The sequence below is a fragment of the Marmota flaviventris genome, chromosome 15 (assembly GCF_047511675.1).
Source record: "Marmota flaviventris isolate mMarFla1 chromosome 15, mMarFla1.hap1, whole genome shotgun sequence".
NCBI lineage: Eukaryota > Metazoa > Chordata > Mammalia > Rodentia > Sciuridae > Marmota > Marmota flaviventris.
The window spans coordinates 72,998,409-73,021,984 of NC_092512.1; the positions used below are offsets into that span (position 1 = coordinate 72,998,409).

The window sequence follows — 23,576 nt, forward strand, 5'->3', positions numbered from 1 at the left end:
TTAGCACTGGCTGAACAGTTTATATAAAAGGTACTCTTAAGAAATATCAAAGTTAAGAGTTTTATGACATCATTTTTTTTTTCTGAAAAATAATCCAAGAACACTGAAACTTACGCATGTTTGCAGACATTCTTATCTGTTTATAAAGGTTATTTGGAAATCTGTAACTTCAGTCATTTCTGCCGCCTTTGCTTGAGTGGAATATTGCATAATGGAGTTAATTTAGAGAGCAAGAACAATATATAACGAAAGTGAGAGTATTCTTTCTAAGTTCAGCCAAATTAATAGTAGCCAAAGTCAACAGCTCCTCAAAATGGGTTCATTTCAGAGTCATGAGTTCCATGTGATTAAAACCTCTAATTTAGTCTCATTACTTTCTGTAGCTTTTCAATTTTAAAAATTGTATACTCTCAATTTGCTGTGGTTAAATTTCATTAACTCCTCTTTCACATTCCTGGGATATCTGTAGTAAAATAACAGATAAATAATGTGGTATTAATTCCAAACTAAAATACCAATGTCTAAAAATGTTAAATTATTTGAAATTATTTTGAGTAGCTATTATATAGTCTAGCACTATATTACCTACATAAAGAAAAAAGAAAAACCATACTGTGTGCAATTAGATTACATGACAAGTAACCAGCATACCTTTGGTTATTTCAGAGTAATCAAATAAGAGATACTAAACAGATTAAGGTATTTCCATTACATCTTCCTTAGAGTGGTACTCTGTCTCCACGTCTAGAATAACATCACTTATCACAACTGGCATGCATAAATCTCAGGTATTTCACACACTGTTGGTTCTTCATGAAGACTTTCCATAATTATTTTCACCTAATACTATCGTAAAGAACTGGCAGGACACTTCATTGACAGCTGCAGATGATACTACTCTGGCAAATGAATTGAGGCTGACACTTCCAGAATCTTTTCATCTTCCTCCTTTTAAAACCCAATTAAAATGTACAATGGGTCTGGGGTGTAGTCCAGTAGTAAAACACTTCTCTGGCTTCTATCCTCAGCAGCTTGCAAAAAAAAAAAAAAAAAGAAAAAAAGAAAAGAAAAGTTTTCATCAACTCTGTTGGCACTATTCTGAGTTTCTCATCTTAAAAACATATTCTTGGGCTGGCGATATGGCTCAAGCGGTAGCGCGCTTGCCTGGCATGCGTGCGGCCTGGGTTCGATCCTCAGCACCACATACAAACAAAGATGTTGTGTCCCCAAAAAATGAAAAAAATAAATAAATATTGAAATTCTCTTTCTCTCTCTTAAAAAAATATATTCTTTCACTATCCAGAGGGTTCCATTTTTCATTTGCTGATTTATTATCAACCATTAATGCATAGTGACTCTTATGGCTTAGGGCTAAGATACTGCTTGTTGCTTTAAGGATACAGCACTAGATAAAACAAAGCCCTTGTTCTCTTAGAATCACTTTCCCAGAGTTTGGCAGAATGGGAAGAGGGCAGACAGGAACAAAAGTTAAGCAAATTAACATGAAAATATCAGGTATTAATAACGATAAGGAGCAACAAAGAGAGACAAGGAATGACTTAAGATTGAAGCATCAAAGGAGGTTTCTCTTAAGAAGTTGCATTTATTAAGCTGAGCTCAGAATGACAAACTGTAATAACAACTGACATTTATCACAATATGTTGCCGGAAATGTAAAACCCTGTAGGTAGCCCCTCAGTAAATGATAAATTCAGTTATCTCTAAAATATGTACTCCTTATGAAAGTGAATCACATGCTTAATATTAAAGAATATAGTCAAACTAGTTTGAATTGCTATCTACACAGTATTTAGAACACTAACATCTAACACTATGAAAATTTAGAATAAGTTTTCAAGGGTGAAAAATCCCTCCTAGTCTCAATATTATGTATTGTAAAAAAGCATATATAAAACATCGTATTTGCATATAATTTTATTACATTAATAAAAATGACCATCTTATCCCACGGAATGTTGAACCTGATATAAATCTGTAAAAAGAATGAACATTTCTTTAAGATATTACTTCATCTTACTACCTTTACTCAGAAACCCAAGACCTATTTAAAAATTCCAGGCTACTGCCAGCAGGACTTCCACTTATTCTCAACTATGCTTGAAATTTTACTTTTAAGCCTGATATCTGAATATCTGCAGTACTTATTAAGTTTCTACTTTTTAATTAACAGATTCCTATAGAAAACTAAGAACTACAGTTTTTACTATTCCTGATTATAGGATAAAAATGACAAAACCTATTAGCATTTAAAGAATCAAGCCTTTTCCCCAAAGATGAAACTGAAAAATAAAATGGGAAAGATATTAAATATAGAAGCCACAATGGACATCTTATAATTATGTTCTAAAAGGTACACTGAAAATTACACTATATAGATACAGAGATCACAAACCAAAATGTCAATACAGAGACATCAAATAAAAAGTACATGCAGCACACATTTTGAATACTCTATTCTGAATAGCAGAGTGAGAAAAAGTCACTGTCTTAAATATCTTCTCAAACTGTAGGCCATTTTCACCAGTGCTATGGTGCCACTGTAGGTAGAGAAGTCATAGAAGAACAAGAAAGAGAATTGTGTGAGGAAAAATGGCACTGGTCCCACACTTTACTCTCCTACCCCTCTTTTGATGTTGCCTAATAAAACACTCCTTAATTCAATGATTTACCAACAGAAAATGTATTGTACAGCTAATTTAAGTGTGGAAACTTTAAGTTCACGCAAAGGAGATCCTTCTCTGCCCTCCAAAAATACGGACAAAGCACAATTAAATCACAGGAAGTTACTCACATTTAAAATCATCTAATCAATTACTCGACCAGAACTGCAAATCAAAGAAACTGTGAAACATTTTCAAAAGCTTTCAGTGATAACATTCTTTATTGGTATACACACATTTCAAACTTTTAAATTATATATATCATGCAAAACTGTCTCACATTTGTCTAATTGTTCATTTTATTGTGATGATCTTTTTTGAGATGATTATACATTTTAAAGTTATAATGACTGTGATAGTAAAAATAATACAGGAAAATGACTTTGAGTGAAATAAAACACTGCAGCACATGTGAAAGTATTGTTCAAACGTTCTATACTTAATTCTAAAGTAAATCTACTTTGGAAGACTATTATACACAAAAATGGCAGTTATTTTTATATGTACATCTATAGGCACTCCACGTAACTGATAAGAAATCAGAAGGAAATCTGAAATAATTTTACAAGGTTTGTTTATTTTTTCCCCTGTTTTGTTAATCCAAAACAGGGCAATGCCCTTTTATTTAAAAAGTTTATTTTTGTTAGGCCTGGTGGCATGCACCTATAATCCCACCTACTCTGGAAGCTGAGGCAGGAGAATTGCTTGAGCCCAGGAGTTTGAGGCCAGCCTCCCAACATAGTGAGACTTGTTGTCTGAGAGAAAATAAACTCATTTCTTGTTTCCTTAGGAAGATAATTTTGCTCTATTTAAAAGTGAGTTTTTTTCCCCCTGATAGTATTTTTTAATTGGGACTCTTATTATTTATGTTATTTTTAATAAGTGGAAAGGAACATGGCTTCCTATTGTAGCAGAGAAACTTAGGAAGAATCTTCTTCCTCTATGCGACACTGAGAAGAATTCGCTGAAGGGACAGATTCAATACTTTGATCCTGCAATAGTTCTAGTAGCACTCCCAAGATTAAAACCTCTACCTAGCTCACTCCTTGAAATAACCAGTGATCTCAGGGAAAGGTGACTCTCAAATCTCTCAGAAACACATTCAAGTCAACTGGCAGTGCATATATACCTGAAAGTGGAATGCTTTTTGGTAGCAGGTAACAAATACCAAAAAAGGTAGAAATGGCTTTAGAATTAAGCAGTGAGTAGCGGCTGAAAGAATTGTGAGGAACATGACAGTAAGAGCCTCATTTGTATTAAACAGATCGTTCACAGAAATCTTGAAGTTAATGCAAAGGAGGGCTTGAGGAAGTTAAGAGGCTTGGTAGTGATTTAGGTATTCTCTAGGGTGAATAGCTAAATTGATTGAGAATAGATTATTAGAAGAAATAATTTATGAACTATAAACTTAAACATTTAGTTATTTCCAAGCAGATCAGAAGATCTGATCTGCTTTCTTCCTGCTGATTGTAATCCAATGTAAAAGTAGACAGATAAACACAAGGAATCTAGGCCTGGATGACTTAGGAAATTCTCAGCCTATCCCACTGGCAAGACACTAAAATTAAGCGAGTCGTTGTCAGGAAAGCCTGCTCTACAGAAATATAAGGGTGTGGCTATATAACATTTTGCTGATACCCCAGAAAAATCAAGAGGTGAGTATTCTATCACACAGAAGGTTCTCTGAAGATATTAAGGGTGTGACTCACAGATTTCAATTATTTCAGGAAAAGCTAAAAACAGAGATGAGACTATTCAGGAAGATGTGTGGAGGAGTCTTCTATCTAATGGAGCTCCACAACATATACAGGAAGCCCACAAGTTTTTGACAATATTATACCATCAGAAAGTCTGCCATCTTAATCTGAAAGGTATATAATATGACATTAAAGAAGGAACAAACAAGGTGATAAAACTATTCAGCTGCTAACATGTCCTAGTTTTGAGAAAAGGAAAGATGATGAGATGGAGTCACAAGCCTAGAGGACTGAGCTATGAGTCATACATTAATCCCAGGCCATGAAACCTAATGGAGTGTGCCTGACTGGATTTGTAAACTGTTGCTCCAGTGGCTCCTTTCTTCACTCCATTGCCTGTTTTCTGAATAGGAGTTTAACTGTTATTCTACAGCTGTCCTGCCATAACAATTCAGAGCAGATAATTTCTAGGTTCAAAGGTGGAAAGGAATTATGGCCTAGGAATCATACCCAGATCATCTCCTATATTTAACTTAGATAATTTAAATGAAACTTAGGTTTTGAGCTGGTGAAACTCAAGTAATATTGTAGACTCTTGAGTTGATGTTTTAATAGGCTGAAAATTTTGAGCACCTCTGGATGGGGAGATTTTACACGGAATGGATGTGAATCTTTGAGAGAGGCATAAGACTAACTTGTCTCCTCCATTTTCACGTCTTAATCCCCAAACCTGTGAACATGTAACCTTAAATGGTAAAGGCGACTTTGTAGATATGATTACTATGGTTCTTAAGATGGGGGAGATTATCCCAAATTATCTGGTTGATCCAGTCTAATCACACAAGTCTTTAAAATCAGAAAAGTGTTACAGGCCATTGTCAAGAGAGATGCAATGGTGCTGGTTTTTAAAATGACAGAAGGGGCCACAAGCCAAGGAATGCAGGTGGACTCTTGAGGCTGGAAGGCTAAGCAAATGACTTGCTTCTAGAGTCCCCTCAAAGGAATGAAGCCCTGCCAGCACTTGATTCTGACATAGGAAGATCATGCTCATTTATCTATAAAATTAAAAGATACCACATCTGTTACTTTAAACTATACGTTCTATAATTTGTTATGGCAGCAATATAAAACTAACCAGAAGTGATGATCAAAGGTAAAGTGGCATCTGGGAAAAAGAAAAGCTTTCTCCTCATTCCTAATGTAACTTTCCCCATTTGGGAAGTACCTGGCTTCAGCAGAAATGGCAAATATTTATGGGGCTAATTCTTTAGATTCAGTCTTATCTGACTAAATTTATATTCCTGTATTTATAGAGTAGGTTTTTTTTTTTTTTTTTTTTTTTCCTGGAGTAGAATACATTCTGGATTGAGCACTTAACAATAGTATTTAGTTGATCCCCTAGAAATATCTGTTGAATGAATAAATGAACATGATCAAGTCAGGCTCTGGGAGAGATTATAATTACTTGATTTTAAAGTGCTGCTTACTATATCTTCTCAAAAACCAATGACATACAAAATACAAGGAAAAATCATATTTTGTAATACTACCAATATAGCTAAATCAGTTAACTAAAGGAATGTGTAAAACCTTAATAGGAGAAATAATTATATGATCAAACAATTTCAAAATCAGAATACAGATACTTTCAGTATATATTAAAGAAAAATTTCAACTTATTTATCAAAAGAATTTTTAATGACTGTTGGTCACTGCTGCATCAAGAAAATTCAGTGTGAATTTCATCAATGTGTTTATCAAAAAGGGGTTTTGTTCATTTTCTCTGCAAACAAATGTTGCTACATTAACACTGGGCATGTAACAAACAGGTTTGCCTAGGAATTTAAAAACTATCAACAGAAGACAGCCCTGCAACAAACTCAAGATCTACCCCTAGTCCAAATTCATCTAAAGGCTGGAAGATAGAAAAACAATAAAACCAAAACTTATCTGTAGAAATAATAAAAAAATTTGGTTGTCTTTATGCTGGGAGTAGTTTTCTTATTAATATGGCACATTAACTATTCCTATATGCTATTGCATAGACAGCAGCAATATTATTTTAGTTGCTGGAGTATCACAGTGTTAAGAATATCTGCTTCTTGTAGTGTCAGGCTTTCATCTGTCAGCACTTTATTTGGAAATGAAGTCACCAGAATGAAGTCAAGAGTTGCAAATTCAGGACGGGACTGTATAATAAAGTTCCGAACATCTAGTATCCTAAAGAAATAAGATAAAAATAATTTGTTATAGAAAATGCATATTTTCATGCAAGCTATTAGCTACAATTATATAATCATAATAAAAAATTACATAATTCCAACTGTGATTTAAACATGCTTTGGGCTGGGGCTTGGGCTCAGTGGCAGAGTGCTTGTCTAGCATGTGTGTGGCACTGGGTTCGATCCTTAGCACCGTGTACAAAAATAAGCAAATAAAATAAAGGCATGCTATACATCTACAACTACAATAAGTAAATAAATATGCTGTAACTTTCAATGGAAGAATTCATCTTAGTTCTTCAAAGTGAAATATGAATATTAACTTTGGAGTGTACCTAACATTTACTTTTACTGTAAAATAGAAACAATCTTTAGACAACTTATTAAAAAAAAGTATTAACAATATTATTACACTTAAAGTATAGGCCATAGTTTTTTTAGTTTATAGAATATATTAGCAGCATATGACTCAGAAAAAGGTAAGTTGGACTGGCATATGGAAGGTGAGTCTAAAACTATGCAAAGTGTTAAGTCGTAGAAATAATTCTAAAAATCACTTTTACACATGCACAGTAACTCAACTAAAATCATAAATGTATTCTTTACAGTCTTTTTTCATGAATAAATAAAGTAAAAAAGTAAAAATAAATATTAAAGGGACATTTAAAATAGTTTATTTGGGGCTGGGGATGTGGCTCAAGCGGTAACGTGCTCCCCTGGCATGCGCAGGGCACTGGGTTCGATCCTCAGTACCACATAAAAATAAAATAAAGATGTTGTATCCACCGAAAACTGAAAAATGTTAAAAAAAGTTTTCTCTTTCTCTCTTTAAAAAAAAAAAAAAGTTTATCTGAAGTATTATAGTTAATGGCACATAAACTTATATTAAATTACATCTGATTCTACTTCATATGGTTTTAGCAACAATGCAAAACTATAGCTCTTAGTTTTTGTATGATAGCTGAATTAACATTAATATTTGGATGGTTTACAGGGATTATCATCTATTTCATTTCTTATGCACAGCTATTATCTTTTTTTTTTTTTTTTTTTGTACTGAGGATTAAACCCACAGGTGCTCTACCACTAAGCTACAACCCCAGTCCATTTTGAGTCAGGGTCTTGCCAAGTTACTGAGGGTCTCACTAAGTTGCTGCAGCTGGCTTCCTGTGTCAGCCTCCTAGGACCGTGGGATAACAGGTAAGTGCCACCATGCCCAGCAGCTTTTATCCTTTCAAATATTTCTTTCTGACAAAAATTTACTTTGAAAGTGAAGCTACAGAATGTCATATTATGTATTACTCAAGTTGCATACAGTGTTATTTAGTTTAGTAACAGCAAACTAGATACTTGGCTGGTAAAGAAGCTTACCTGTGTGTACTATTGAATCTTTGTATCAGACGACTTCCATCTGCTAACCTGATTTGAATTTTTGTAGTTGGCACTGAATCATCAATAAGAACAACTGCATTAAGTATTGACTTATCCTCTTCTTCTGGGGAGGAAGGTGTACTGACTATTTCAGGTGTAAGGCTAAGAAGGAAGAATTTAAGAATTAGAACACAACTGAATATATTAGCCATGACTAACTGAAGACAATAAACACTTATATCTATAGCTGATTCTGAAGTTATCCCTCATATGACTTTTGGACAAAGAAGAATGTGATTTTATTTTAGTTTCCTCCACTTCTTTCAATCTCTTTTGTTATATTAAAATTCTTTGGGATCCTATGATGCTCATTTATTTATCTAATCTCTCAAAAACCTAAGTTTGCATCCTTTGCATCTTTATCTCTGTGATATTTCAACAGACTGTTTAGCACAATAGTTTAGTTAGAAACCAAAGCAACTTGGAGTTGATGTCAAAGAATGACAGATAAACTTTTTTCCAAATCTCAGCTTTTAATTATGTAAAATTGAGTAAGTCACTTTCTTTGAATTTAGTTCTATCCTTTATAAAATGGGGGAGGGGAAGATAATATTGTTACTAAGGCATATTACCCCAGTAAGTCCTTAATATGCCGTGTAGAAACAATGTCTCAGGTGGTAGCTATTACTGCACATACTAACAGCATTAAACAACATTGTTTGGCTAGTATTATTTAAAAATATTTGATTTCAGTAGTTACTGCTTTGCAAAAAAGAAAAACCCAAGTATTAAGAAAGAATATATTTTTGTTCATGGTGATACATTTAAAATGAAGTTTCTTAGAACATCTTATTATTTGACCCTGATTACTAGTGACATTAGCATTATCATTACTTTCTAATGCTAACAAGATGATCGGTCATTACAAGTAAAAAGCTTATGTCAAAATAGAGTGCTCTTTTGGTTATAATTAGAACAAATGAAGCCAAATTCTTTATAAAAAATAAAATCAATATTCTCTCATTTTGGGGGATTCTTTCAGAGTATTAACATTTATTTTAAAATATTGAGATTTAGAAGGATTCTTTATGAGTTACTTTCTTATATGAAAGTTCTACGAACATTTGAGCTTTAGAGCAAAATAAAACCAAACTCATCAAACCTCTTTCTCCTATTCAAAAAGTTTCTCAGAATTTACAGTAAGGTAGTCAACTCACTTTTCCTTTCTTTAGCTAACACTTTCACATCTTTAGCAACTTCCTAACACAGATTTTAGAAACTAAGACTATATATGGCACACACAAAAAAGAAAAAAATAACAATTTATAATAAATGACCAGACATTAAGAAAAATTTTCCCTCAAGTTTGGAACTGAGGACTTAAGTAGTTGCATGACCAAGCTGGTTTATTGTACCAATAGTCCAGTGTCCTTTACCCAAAGCAGAGGGAAGAAAATCAAAGAGAAGACGCAGAATGCTAAGGACCTTCTCTACCTCACCAATAATCAGCTACATACATTATTATTATTAACACCATCTACCACCATCATCAACATCACATTTTTTCCTTTAAATCATGCTGTGATGCAGTGCTACATAATGGTTAACAGCATTCATCCTGGAGTCAGATTACCTAGTTATAATTTGCCACTGATAAGGTGTGTGACCCTGGGCAGGTCACTAACCCTCACTGTGCCCAAGTTTCCTTGTTGGTAAAAGAGACAAGAGCACCATTATTGTAAAGATTAAATTCATTAGGATACAAAGGCATTTCAATGATCTTATGCATTTGTTACTACTTGAAGGTGAGCTCTGGACTTTAAAATTATTATCCTAAGGACAACTCTGGAAAGAAAAGCTAGCCCCATTAACCCTACTGATAAACGAGGAATGTTTTGGGCTTGCTTCCAAGATATAAAACTCCCTGAGATTGATACTTCTATAATCTAATGTTTTGTGTTTAAGAAATTCCAATCAGACAAGCTTCTTCTAAAACATGAAAGTACAGAATGGGGAAACCACGTAGGGAAAGAATGATCATGTGTTTCTTTTTAAAATGTGTGTATGTCAAAATAAAATTATGTGAACAACATTTGAAACAGGCATGGACGAATTTTCACGATCATACAGGCCCCCATATCATTTTATCAAAAAGGAGTGAGTCATAGATCAAAAGATGTGCTCAGAATCAGAGATAAACAGTGGATGAGATGAAGATATGGTATAAACAAACCATTTTAGAAAATTAAATTTACTACTGAGATTTCAAAGTCACACTTATTTGCTACTTAAAACTTTATGTTTGTCATTCAATTGATCAAACCATAGTAATATTTTTACATAATGGTTTAATGTTTTAAGCTTCACATTAATTTTTTTTTTTTTTTAAAGAAAGTGAAGTTAATTGGTGAAACAACATTTCTAGGCAAATAAGAGGAAAGGACATGAGGGTACTAATTCTCTCAAATAGGAGGAAAACCACATTTTTCTTCAAATTCAATGAAGGTAAGAAGGGTACATACAGACATGAATAGACTTGGATGCAGAGAGTAATAAAGTTCCTGTTAGAAAGAAAAACTCAAATTATCCCTATTTGCTCATGACATGATTTTATACTTAGAAGACCCAAAAACTCCACTAGAAAACTTCTAGAACTCATAAATGAATTCAGCAGAGTAGAAGGATAGAAAATTAACATATGTAAATTAATTGTGTTCTTACACATTAGTGATGAATAAACTGAATGAGAAATTAGGAAAACTACCCCATTCACAGTAGCCTGAAAAAAATATATGGGAATCAATGTAACAAAAGCAGTGAAACACCTCTACAATGAAAACTACAGAACACTAAAGAAAGAAATTGAAGACGACCTTAAATAATGGAAAGATCTCCCAGGTTCTTGGACAGGCAGAATTAATATTGTCAAAATGGACATAATACCTGAAGTGGTAGACAGATTTAATGCAATTCCTATTAAGGTTCCAATGATGTTCTTCTTAGAAATAGAAAAAGCAACCATGAAATTCATTTGGAAAAATAAGAGGCCCAGAGTAGACAAAGCAATCCTCATTGAGAAAAGTGAAGCAGGAGGCATCACAATACCAGACCTGAAATTATACTACAGGGCTATAGTAACAAAAACAACATGGTATCGGCACAAAAACAGACACGAAGACCAATGGTGCAACATCACAGAGACAAACCCACATGAATACAGTCATCTCACACTAGACAAAGGCCCCATAAGTATAGATTGGAGAAAAGATAGCCTCTTCAAATGGTGCTGGGAAAACTGGAAATCCATATGTAACAAAATGAAATTAGACACTTGCACAAAACTCAAAGTGGATCAAGGACCTCATATTAGACCAGAAACCCTGCACCTACTAGAAGAAAAAGTAGGCCCAAATCTACATCATGTTGGCTTAGGAATTCTTCAACAAGATTCCTAAAGTACAAGAGTAAAATCAAGGGCTGGAGTTGTGGCTCAGCGGTAGAGCGCCTGCCTCGCACGTGTGAGACCCTAGGTTCAATCCTCAGCACCACATAAAAATAAATAAACAAAAAAAAGATATTGTGCCCATGTATAACTAAAAAAATATTTTAAAAAAAGAGTAAAATCAAGAATCAATAAATGGGATGGAATCAAACTAAAAAGCTTCTTCACAGCAAATGAAACAATGAAGAATGTAAACAGAGAGCCTACAGAATGAGAGAAAGTCTTTGCCACCTGCACCTCAAACAGAGCATTAATCCCTGGTGTATGTATAAGGAGCTCACACACAACACCCAAAAGTGCAAATAACCCAATCAATAAATGGGCAAAGGAACTAACAGCCATATGATTGGTCAACAAATATATTAAAAAAAAATGTTCAACATCTCTAACAATTAGAAAAATGCAAATTAAAATTATACTGAGACTTCATCTGACTTTAGTCAGAATGGCAATTTTCAAGAATATAAGTAATAATAAGTGTTGGTGAGGATGTGTGGAAAAGGTATATTTATACTTTGCTAGTGGGACTACAAACTGTTGCAACCATTATAGAGAGCAGTACAGAGGCTTCTCAGAAAATTTGGAATAGAATTACCATTTGACCCAGCTATTCCACTCCTTGGTTTATGCCCAAAGGACTTAAAATCAGCATACTACAGTGATGAGGCCACATCAATGTTTATAGCAGCTCAATTCATGATAGTTAAACTACGGAACCAACCTAGGGGCTCCCCAATAGATAAATGGATAAAGAAAATGTACACATGGAATATTACTCAGCCATAAAGAGAATAAAATTATGGCATTTGCCAGTAAATGAATGGAACTAGAGACTATCATGCTAAATGAAATAAGCCAATCCCAAAAGGCAAAGGCCAAATGTTCTCTCTGATATGTGGATGCTGACTCAAAATAGGCGTAGGTGGGGGGCGGGTTTCAATGAATTGATGAGGGGAAAAGGGGGAATAGGAAAGACTGTAGAATGAATCAGACGTAACATTACTATGTTCATATATAAATACATGGCCAGTATAACTCCACATCATGTACAACTGCAAAAATGGGAAGTTACACTCCATGTATGTATGATATGTCAAAATACATTCTACTATCATGCATAACTAAAAAGAAAAGATTGAAAAAAAAAAAAAAGAAAGTTTCTGTCAGGCTCTGTTTCCTCAGTAAAATTGGAAGCAAAGAAATCTGCAGGGCATGAGAAGCACAGGTAGACCAAAGACTTAGAAAAGCAAGTGGCCTCTGGGATCAGTCCTGTGAGAATGGGGAAGAATCAGTACTACTTGTCTAGTATAGCTGAGGCTATACCCAGCAGTACCAAGCCACAAGAGCAGATGATTCAAAGGCTACAGTCAGGTGAGGGCTGCCAAAAAACTGGGATAAGAAAAAAGAAAGGCAGGAAGGAGCTATTAGGCATTAGAGAAGAGAACCCTTAAGGGTCCAGGGACCAAGATGAAGTCAAAATTCAAGTGCAATGGCTTTGTGGGACAGGGTAGCAAGCAGAGGAAACAGGAGGTGACTATTTTTTTAGGCATTAAGAGATTTGCTTCAAGTTACCATCTTTATCATTTTATTACAGTTCAAAAGCCTTTGGTGAATGTCTTATAATCCATCCTATCAAAATGATTGTGTTTTTTAGGTCTTTTATTTTTTGGGCTTTTATTTTTATTATTTTTGGGCTTATACCAAGCTCTTTTATTCAATAATACATTTATTCTCTCATTATAGAAATGTGCAGTTTCCCATCTATGAATTTTTTGCTTCTGTTATGTGAGAGTACTGACTGGGTAATGCTTTTATTGTGTTTAAATTTACCTCATAATTATTGACATATCACAATAAAAAACTGTTAGCTTTCATCAACGTAATGTTCAATTTGTAATTAGACTGACATCCATGGAAGAAAATGCCCTTTCTGCTTTATTTGCTTCTTTTTCTGTGTTTTGTAAACAGTTGCCTAGAACTCTGGGGAAATGAATCATATTAGAAAGCTACTTTCTAAGGAGATGAAGCTTAACTATGAAACTTTTATTTTAATATCTTTCTTTGTTTCTTTTTTTTGGTGCTGGTGATTAAACTTGGGGCCTTATGCGCTCTACCACCTTCTGTCTCATAAAATATTTCTTAATGTAAAACCTTAATGTAAACTTTAGAGATCCTTCACTTCTTTTAGAAATATTAGATACTCAATCAACATTTGAATTCATCCGTATAAAGGCTCACATTATCACCCAAATTTCTTTCTAGTTTAAATTTTCTATATATGTGAAGCTGAAAAATTTAAAGACTACATTTCTCAGACTCCCTGTAGCTTGGTTTTTATAAATCTACCCTCTTACCAAACAAACCTATACCATCTGCTTTATATCTGAGGGTTCTTACATCTATGGATTGTCATTATTCACTAAACAAAGTATAGTAACCATTTACATAGTACTTACTTTGTATTAGGTATTATAAGTAATCTAGGGATGACAAAGTGTATGTGAGGATGTGCATAAGTTATAAGAAAATAGTTATGTGTCACTTAAGAAATGTATCATTAGATGATTCCATTGCTGTGTTTTCACAGATTGTACTTACACACCTAGCCTATACAGCGTACATATATGGGATAGCCTGTCTGACCTAGATCTATGATGAACAAAATATCAAATCAAATCAAGAATAAAGAAAATAATGTAAGAGAAGTGATAAACACGAGATGTCTAAGACTGCTGCCAGTAAATACAGCATACTGCCTTATAGTTAAATTTTCTCTTTATAAGTAGGAATACACTCTAAACAACAATAAAACTTATAGTAAATATAAAAACCAGTAACTTAGTCATTTGTCACCAAATATTATACATTGTAAGTAATTGTATGTGCCCTAGTTTTATGTATGGGGCAGCATGGATGGTTTGTTTATACCAGCACCACCACAAACATGTACTATGTTGTGCTATAATGTTAGAGTGACTATTCCACCAATCAATAGGAATTTTTCAGATCCATTATAATCCTATGGACCATCACCATATATGTGATCTGTTTTTGACGGAGATGTCATTACGCAGGGCATGACTATACTATGCCATTTATATAAAGGGACTTGAGTATCCATGGATTTGGTATGTACAGGGATCCTAGAACCAAACCCTTATAGACACCAAGGGACGACTAAACTTGTTTGGTCAAAGTAAGTCCTATGAAATGGAAGCTATGCAGCTCTTCTGATCACCAGGGTGGCGGAGGCATTCAGCTCTTCTACAGAAATCATGATGGAATGTTCTTGTGTTTCTGCCCTAGCTTTGTGGGTACTGGACAGTTGACGGGGGCAGGGGGTACTTTCTCAGAATAGTGCTATATTATGTTTCTATCTCCTGACCAAGAAAATCTTGGTTTTCTCTTTCCCAGAAATTTTACAAACCATGTAAGAAACCCCTTACTAATTAAAATAGCAAGTAGATTGTTTTCTATAAAATCAGAATCCTGACCATATGGCTAATGATTAACAGGCATTCTCACCACTGATCTTGGTCACTCTTTTAGATATTTCTTTTCTGTCATTTTCTCTAGCTATTTGTCTTACAAGGAAAAAGGCTGAGATTTGTGAGAGATACTATCATCAGATAATACTCTTATTTTCACAAATTGAATTTGCATATTATAATCATTGGCTCTTAGTTGTTTTTCTTTTCTTTTTTAATAAACAGTAGTTTTATTTATTTATTTAAGGTGTCAATAGACCTTTCCTTTTATTTATTTGTATGCGGTGCTGAGATTTGAACCCAGTGCCTCACACATGCTAGGTAAGCGCTCTACCACTGAGCCACAACCCCAGCCCTGTTTTTCTTTTATACTACCTTCTTCAGTCTAAATTCTGATTTAGTATGCTTTTTAAAGGATGTATATTCCAATATTAATTCTTGGTTAAAATTTATGTAACAGAGAAAGAATAGGTATGTAGCAAAGAGATGACTGGGCATTTTATTCCTTCTAATGAAAATCATAATCTCAATAAATACCAAGCCAAAGAGAGAAGGGCTAAAAAAAAAAAAAAAAAAAAAATGTGGTGGTGATGGGGGAGGACTGTTTCCTAGGTATATAAGCAAGAGGAGTGAAGAAATAACACAATGCAAGAGAAGCTTGGTTGGGCACAGTGATGCATGTCTGTAATCCCACTAACTCAGAAGGACTGAGGCAGGATGTGGGAAGCTGTTCTCACACGTGATTGAGTACCTCCCTGACTGAGTGTGAGGCGTTCCGGCCAGCTGTGTCAGAACTTATCCCCACCCTTTTTAGGTGCGAGAGCCCGTCCATGTGGGGGTGTGACTGACCATTGACCCTGAGACCAATCATTGACCTTGACCTTGGAATGCTGTCCCCCTTGACCTTCATTGGATGGAATTTTCCCCTGAATTTCTTGTTCCCCAATAAAAGCCCACTCTCTGGCATGCTCTTCCTCTCTCCTGCTGATCTCTTGTGTAAACCTCGCTACCACACCAGGTGGCTCGAGGCAGGAGCCAGGAAGGGCTGTCTCTGAGCTGGGCAAGAAAAAGGTAAATTGAGTTTATGTGTCTTTACTTTGATCTCACTAGTTAACTTCTATGTTTAGGACCTCTAGTATGAAGCTAGCGTTCTGGTCGCGCGGCAGCAGGATTGCAAATTCAAGGCCAGCCTGGTTCTATAATAAGAACTCTGACCATATGGCTAATGATTAACAGGCAAGACCCTGTGTCAAAATAAAAAAATAAAAAGGGCTTAGGATGTAGAGCACCTCTGAGTTCAGGTTCAACCCCCAGTATTGTGGGCTGGGAGTGGTGGTGGTGGTCCTGACTTGTGTTGGCAGTAAGAAGAAATGAAGGAGAAAAACTCCAAGTACAGTTTGACAGGTTTGAATCCTAAAAAATAAAACTGGGTCAACGAAAATTCCAGGCTCCCTGGTATGTCTGAGGAACCAGTTTCTAGCAGGAGAAAAGTATACAGAAAAGGAGACTAGGAGTAGCAAAGTATAAAGAAGCAATATTAAACCCCTTCCTATTTTGAGAAAGGAGAATGGAATAGATAGTGTGCACAAGACAAAGAAGACTTGGGGATATAGATCAGAGGTAGAGCACTTGCCTAGTATGGGTTCAGTCCCAGCACTGAGAGGGTGGGGGAGGAAAAAGAAGCTCGAAAGATGTATACTTTGGAAACATCACCAATTCCACAATTTCACATCATCTACAATATGTGGATAGAGGGTAATTTGTACAAATGTATAAGATTTATGAACAGCTCAGGTTTTGCATATTGGGCTTTCATAACTTAAAGAAAAAATGTGGGTGCTTAAAAATCATTGGAAACCACTCATCTAAGCACACTGCTCCTATTTAGTGCAGGAACACAGCTTATTGGTTACTTAGGGTAGATATGCATGTTTAAAGTTGTGATGTAAGATATACACTGTTTTATCTATTTGACAACTCTTTATGATTTTCCTTTGAAACCATGGAATCTGAAACAAGGAGTAGTGGTGAAAAGTATAGACTGCAGAGTGTCAGGGTTTGAATCCCATAAGCTCATGAGCAACTCAATCACCTAAGGAAAACTACTGCATCTGCAAAATGGAATAATAATATTTCTCTACATCAAAGAGTTGTTACTGAGTTAATGCATGCAAAGTGCCTAGAGGACCAGGAATGTGATAATCGCTACTAAATATTGCCTGCTAGTAATATCAAATTTGCATGTTTGACTCATTGTTTTCTCTCCCCCTCTTTTTAATTGGTGCATTATAGCTATACAGAATGTAACTTATGTCTAACTACTACTTATGATGTGGGATTTGTTGTTATATATTCTTATGTGCACACAATATAATCTGGCCAATATCATTCCCTAGTTATTTCCCCTTTCTGCATATATGATTCCACCAGTAAAGTCTTCATACTTCAGTTTTTACTGCCCAAGTCATTTTGGTATTTTTATTCTAAGAAAATTCTGGTTGAACAAAGAAGAATTTTTCTCATTGTAGGAATTTTACCTTCCAAGTTTTTGCCCTTCTCCGCTAAAAGCCTTGAATCTCAATCTAGGTTTTATGTATTCTTGATCCTGATGATCTTCCATATCCAAATTCACTTGGCCTCCATGAACCAGTCGCTGAAGCTCCAGAGGAATCTCTCTTTAAAAACAAACAAAAAGGATAAATAAAAATAAAAAAGGAGTGGGGAGGAAGCTTTTAAGTTTTTCAAAACTTAACCTACATTGTTGAGATTATTGTTATCGATTATAAGCTACACTAAAAAACAACAGTTTTTAACTTATAAAAATTTCCATGATCAGTTCTAGTTGCTCTTTCTTATCTCACAGTTTCTTAGCTATTCTCAGCAAAGCAATGTTTTGGCTATCACTGTGACAACCAAATTTTTAAAATTGTAAGACAGCAGTTGATAGCTAAATTAGCATTAGAAAATTCCTATGAGGACAAATTGTTAATTTAAGTGTCTACTTCTAAGCTCCCTGAAGGAAGTTCTGAAAACTAATACAGGTGTTCCTGAATCACTAGGTGACTGGTGAGCACAGCTGTCATTCAGCATCAGGCACAGGAGATGTGAGCTACAGGCAATGGGGGCACTTGTCTTACACAACAAAGACTTGTCTTGGGTTCCACAAATTTACCATGTGCCCTGACAGAGATTCACATGGATGACAACACTGTATTATGTTTCAGCTCCAAATCTACTTCTGTCCTACAAATAAAATCCACTTGTTGAGGTGTTTCATTAATATATTTTGAAATTTCCAGGCATATCTACCACACAAACCAAGGAAAGATTGCATTTTGTTTTGTCTGGAACTTGATCAAGTCCTTGAATGCAATGTCACTTGTAGTAATTAAGCTGACGATTTCACATACCTCATTATTCTGTTTATACTTGTCACATTTAGAGAAGTGTTAGACTGTACAGAGGTATACACTAACTACTATACATGGCTGTAACTTATGTCTACTACTTATGGTGTGCTCATATTTGGGCATTTACAAACTGAAATACAAATTGTGATAAACTCTTTTCCTTAATTTCTTCAATATATTTTAGATAATATATCCATTTTTTAAAGAAATAATGTGTACAAGCAGAATATAAATGATCTATAAGTTCTTTTAAGATAATGAAGACAGTATTTAAAATACTATAAAAAGAAGATAATGAGTTTTTATAGTTAAGAACTACTAGCTGATATTCATTTTCTTCAAAGAGACTTTTCTAAAATTTTTCTTGATAATAATTTGTATTTGGTGATATGGTATGGTTCAAATTTAAAAATTTCTTAAATATAGCATTTGTCTGAAAATTAATCTACAAAGTTTATGGATTATTTTTTAGCAAAAATTAGTTTTTATCAATCTCATAATATCAAATCATTAATATGTCTTTTTACCATCTTGAAATTAGTATCAATTTCAACAGTAATAGTAGTTTTCACTTAGCAGCTATACACTTCCCCCACCCAGCTCTTCCCAGTGACTGTAAGTTTTCGAGACCATAGAATTGACTTAAACTATTATACATGAGTATTTGCTACCATCATATACTGCAACTTAGGACAGCTACCCACCTTCTCAGTGAGTTCAGTATACTGTTTATTGCATATCTTGCCTTTGTTTGGTATCCCGACAATATCTGTGCAGAATTTATTTCAAAACTTTTGCTAATTCATCTTCCCAAATGCCTTTCCGTCTTGGTCACTTCAACTCCAAAGAATTGAGTCACTTCAGCCACTCTTCCTGAACATGTTTCATCACCTGGAAAGGCTCCATCTACAATTTCTACAGAGTATAATCTACTCTGGTCCCTTACTGCTATTTAAATCTCCTGAGAGTCAATCTTATGCATTTAGTTGTAGTTCTACACTACGAGTGATGATGATAATAATCCCATTATCAGCTAGTGAAACCACAATGCAGAAGAGCTTTTATTATAGTAAAATCAATTTATTTCCCATCCTTCAGCAAGAAGGGCTGGTGAGTTACAATGTTCTTTGGATGGGTCAGAGCACTGTATGGTTTATTTCCACAAATTATAACTTCAAACTAACCTTTTGAAATCTTCTGCCAGTAGTAATGCCACTTTAAAAGCTTTCTAATATAAGGTGCTGAATTTCAGGCATACATGCAATGAGAGTCACCCTGTCAACAGTAAGCAGGACAGTGGCTTAGTAGATGGGCAGCTACGTGCTCATTAATACAATGACTTATTACATTAAGATGTTTGTTCTTGGAGTTGAATCCACAGTTTCAATCAGATTTAAAATGGGGCTAATATCCAATGCCCCTTCCCCACAAAGAAAAAAATTAAGCATTTCCCCAGTAGTCAGTTATCGAATATATTCCAGTAGCCCATTCTTAAAAACTAGTAATGCATTACTAAATGGTAGTCTGTTTAAAAAAATAAATAAAAATTAAAAAGTCCTATTCCAACTAACAAATAGAATATAAATAAAATATCTTACCCTCTCTTAACAGACTCCAAAAATTGAGCATTTGTTGGGTCATTGTAAGGTCTCAATTCGCCATCATCTAAACTGAAGCCATTACTCCACAGTTTAAGCAAAATTTGAACCTTTTAGACATAGAAATAAAAAGTTAAAAAACCCATCTCCATAGTTTTAAGTTTCAAATGTGATATCTCAAAATATATTACACCATTTATTTATTTAAATAGAGAGCCATTTGCACTATTCTTTATTCATAATTAAAAGACATGAAACCCTGTGTGTTTGCTTAGCAGATTTATTTTTAGCTTATCAAATTGACAAAGGTTGCAAATACTAAAGGTCCTGCAGGTGGATCCTGGACTTGAAGTACAATTACTCATGTAACACTGAGAAAACAAAAGCAACAAGACAGCATCCAGCTGGCATCCTGCTACTCCTACACTACTCTTCCACCTGTACCCAAACTCTTCTGTATTCCAGAGCTTAAATATTCAAGCCAAGAGGCAAGATTGAACTTCTAGTGACACCCCAAGGAACTATTAATGTTTAAAATGAAATTCTAACTCCAAAATTTCCAAAGGCAACAGAAACAATGAATGACTTTAGGTGTCCTATGTTTACAATCCAGCTCATTGTATTACTATTACAGAATATAATTTAAAATAATTATTATACATGTAAGTTAATTCTGACAGTGAATTACACATGCTTTCAACTAGTTATGAATCTCTATGTCCAGGCATGAATGAGATTAAAAAACCCTTAAAATTGAGACTGAAAACCACATATTGGTCCGTTTATTAAATGTTAATTAAAAAACAACAAAAGATATTAAGTTTAAATCTTAAAATAAATAGTACTGAAGGCAAACGCCTATACAGTTTCATTGTGACTATTGTACCTACATCTTGCAGCTGATTTTCTCCATATATATATTCAGACCGCTTACAAAAGGAATTACCCAATCTGTATCCTCCACCTGTAAATGACTAAAATACACAGAAAGTGAGTTAAAAATTTACCAAGACATATTAAGCTAAGTGTTATTATAACATTTGATATTTTAAAACTAGATAAATTATAATTTACCAAACTGGTTCATACTTCTTAGGAAAATTTTATAGTAGTATAAAATTCTTCTATTATAGAAAAGTGGACTTAAGAAATTAAGGTCTGTCTCAAAAACATTAGTGTCTAAAACTAAGATATGCATTTATACACTGAAATGTATTTTCAAGTATAAACATGTGAAAACATTTTATGATGTCTTATAAGAGCTTTACAGAACAAAGAAACGATTTTATAAATAAGTATACACTACCTTGAAAAAAGGCTCCACACATTTATAAGTTTACGTAAGTATAAGAAGTTAGCTATGATTGTATTTTTTTGTAGTACTTACCACAAGGTCTTCTATTCCTGAGGTAGAAATAAGTTATGAAGTAAAATAGCATTCCTTTTAATCACCATTTATATCTTGAATGAGTCTTTAATGATTACATTGCTTTCTTTTCTATAAACTAAATCATATCAATTCCATATTTTTCTTCCAGAATTGGAGAACTGATATAAACTAAAATAACCTTAAGGCCTGATTGAAAGAGAATTTCAAGTGGTTGACAAACAATGAAGACTAAAATTTAGGTTTCATTTAGAATAGTGGTTCTCAACAATGAATACCAAAACTATCAGAAAAGCTTTTTCAAAACACGTGTCTAGGTACAACTCAAATCTATTGAGCCTCAAAGTCATATGGTAGTTTAGAAAAAGTCCCCAGATAATTTTGATGGGAGGAATTATAGACTAAGAAATGCTGATTATAAAAATATATGCACAAAGACACTTGAAGTCTTCGAAATACCGATACTGTATCAGTTGATATAGTTATAAAAGCTGTTTAAAGCAATGCAATGGAAGGAAGAGAGCCCTTTTCAACAAACAATGCTAATGCAAGTGGACATCCTTATGGGGGAAAACATATGTATGTATGTATATATATTTAACCAGGGATTGAACCCAACCCAGGGGTACTTAACCACTGAGCCACATCCCCAATCATTTCTATTTTACATCTGAAGACAGGGTCTCTCTAAGTTGCTAAGCTGACTCTGAACTTGGGATCCTCCTGTGTCAGCCTTCCAAGTCACTGGGATTTCAGGCGGGTGCCACCTCGCCCATCTAGAAAACTGTATTTTGATATAAATCTCATGCCTTGTAAAAATTAATTTAAAATGGGCAATAGGTTTAAATATAAAATGTGAAACTATAGAACTTTTCTAGATAATAGGAAAAATCTTTATACCTAAAGGTAGATGAAAATTAGACATCAAAAGCATGATCCATAATAGAAAAAGATAAATTGGATTTTAAAATTCAAAACTTTTGCTTTGCAAAATAACCCATTAAGAGGAAGAAAATACAAATTCCAGTGTGGGGGAAAAAGTATTCGCAAACCATATGTGTGCCCAAGAATCCATATTGATTAAAATATATAAAGACTTCTCAAAACTGAACAGTAACAAAACAATTCAGTTAGAAAATGGGTGGAACAAGGCAAGATGAAGTGTGCCTGTAGTCCCAGCTACTCAGAAAAAAGAATTGCTGGAATCCAAAAGTTTGAGACTAGCCTGGCAATGTAGCAAGAGCCTGTCTTAAAACACAAAAAAACAACAAAAGAAAATAGGCAAAAGCCATAAAGAGACATTTCATTGAGAAAGATAACAAAGACAATGGCAAATAAGCACATGAAAAAGAAAATGCAAATTAAACTAGAAACAGCCTCAACAGATGAATACTTAAAATGTGGTATATCCATACCACAGAATGCTACTCAGGAATAAAAGGGGACAAAGTACTGAAATATAAAATAACTCTGATGGAACTCAAGGGGATTATGCTGAGTGAAAAAGGATGCACCCCCAAAGTCATATATTATTCAATTTGTATCACATTCTGAATATTATAAAATTATGGAGATGGGAAATAGATTAGCAGTGGTCAGAGATTAGGGATGATAGGAGAGAAGGTGGTGGGTATAATTATTAAAAGGAACACCACGAAGAACTTTTATTGAATGTGTTAGTGACTGCACAAATCTATACAAGTGATAAAATGATATGGAACCACAGCAAATTCCTGGCTTTGATCTTACACTGTAATCATGCAAAATGGTATCATTGGCGAAAACTAGATGAAAGGTACATGCATATTCCTTTGAACCTATTTCCAAATTAAAAGGTAAAAAATTATGTAGAAATTTAAGAAACTGCCTCAATTTTCAGTCATTATTAGATTATAATCTCATAAAATGAAATATTTAAAACAAACGGTTATAAAAACAATGTTTGCACATAATATTAATGAAATCAGACACAGAAATAACACTAACCTTGGATTTGTCCTCACTTGAAGATCGTGTGGCTTCATTCAGAGGGATGGCCCCATGTTCCCGTGCCTCTTTGAAAAGTTCATTCACAATTTTCCCAGTTGATGGTCGAACAATATGTAAACCACTATATTCATGTTCACCTGAATAAAACCTTTAAATGGTATAGTTCATGAATAAAAATGTAGAACAGACATAAGCTACTTTACAAGAAGCTACATATTTTCATGAAATAAC

The 23,576-nt window shown here is 34.2% G+C and overlaps 1 protein-coding gene across 2 annotated transcripts in view; it reads right to left on the reverse strand.

The window, feature by feature from the left end:
* Positions 1-2,883: 2,883 nt before the first annotated feature.
* Positions 2,884-23,576, reverse strand: part of Ubxn2b (UBX domain protein 2B) — a 31,608-nt gene continuing 10,915 nt past the window's right edge. Inside the window, exons 3-8 of one of the 2 annotated variants that reach the window (XM_027932893.2) lie at positions 23,343-23,493; positions 20,860-20,943; positions 19,970-20,079; positions 17,499-17,636; positions 7,972-8,133; positions 2,884-6,598 (exon numbers count right to left, since the gene is read on the reverse strand). In XM_027932893.2, coding sequence (XP_027788694.1) covers positions 6,436-6,598; positions 7,972-8,133; positions 17,499-17,636; positions 19,970-20,079; positions 20,860-20,943; positions 23,343-23,493 — 808 coding nt within the window. In that variant the 3' untranslated portion in view covers positions 2,884-6,435. Of the gene's footprint in view, positions 6,599-7,971; positions 8,134-17,498; positions 17,637-19,555; positions 19,647-19,969; positions 20,080-20,859; positions 20,944-23,342; positions 23,494-23,576 lie in introns of those variants that run through there. The other variant, XM_027932894.2, reaches the window with a different exon arrangement.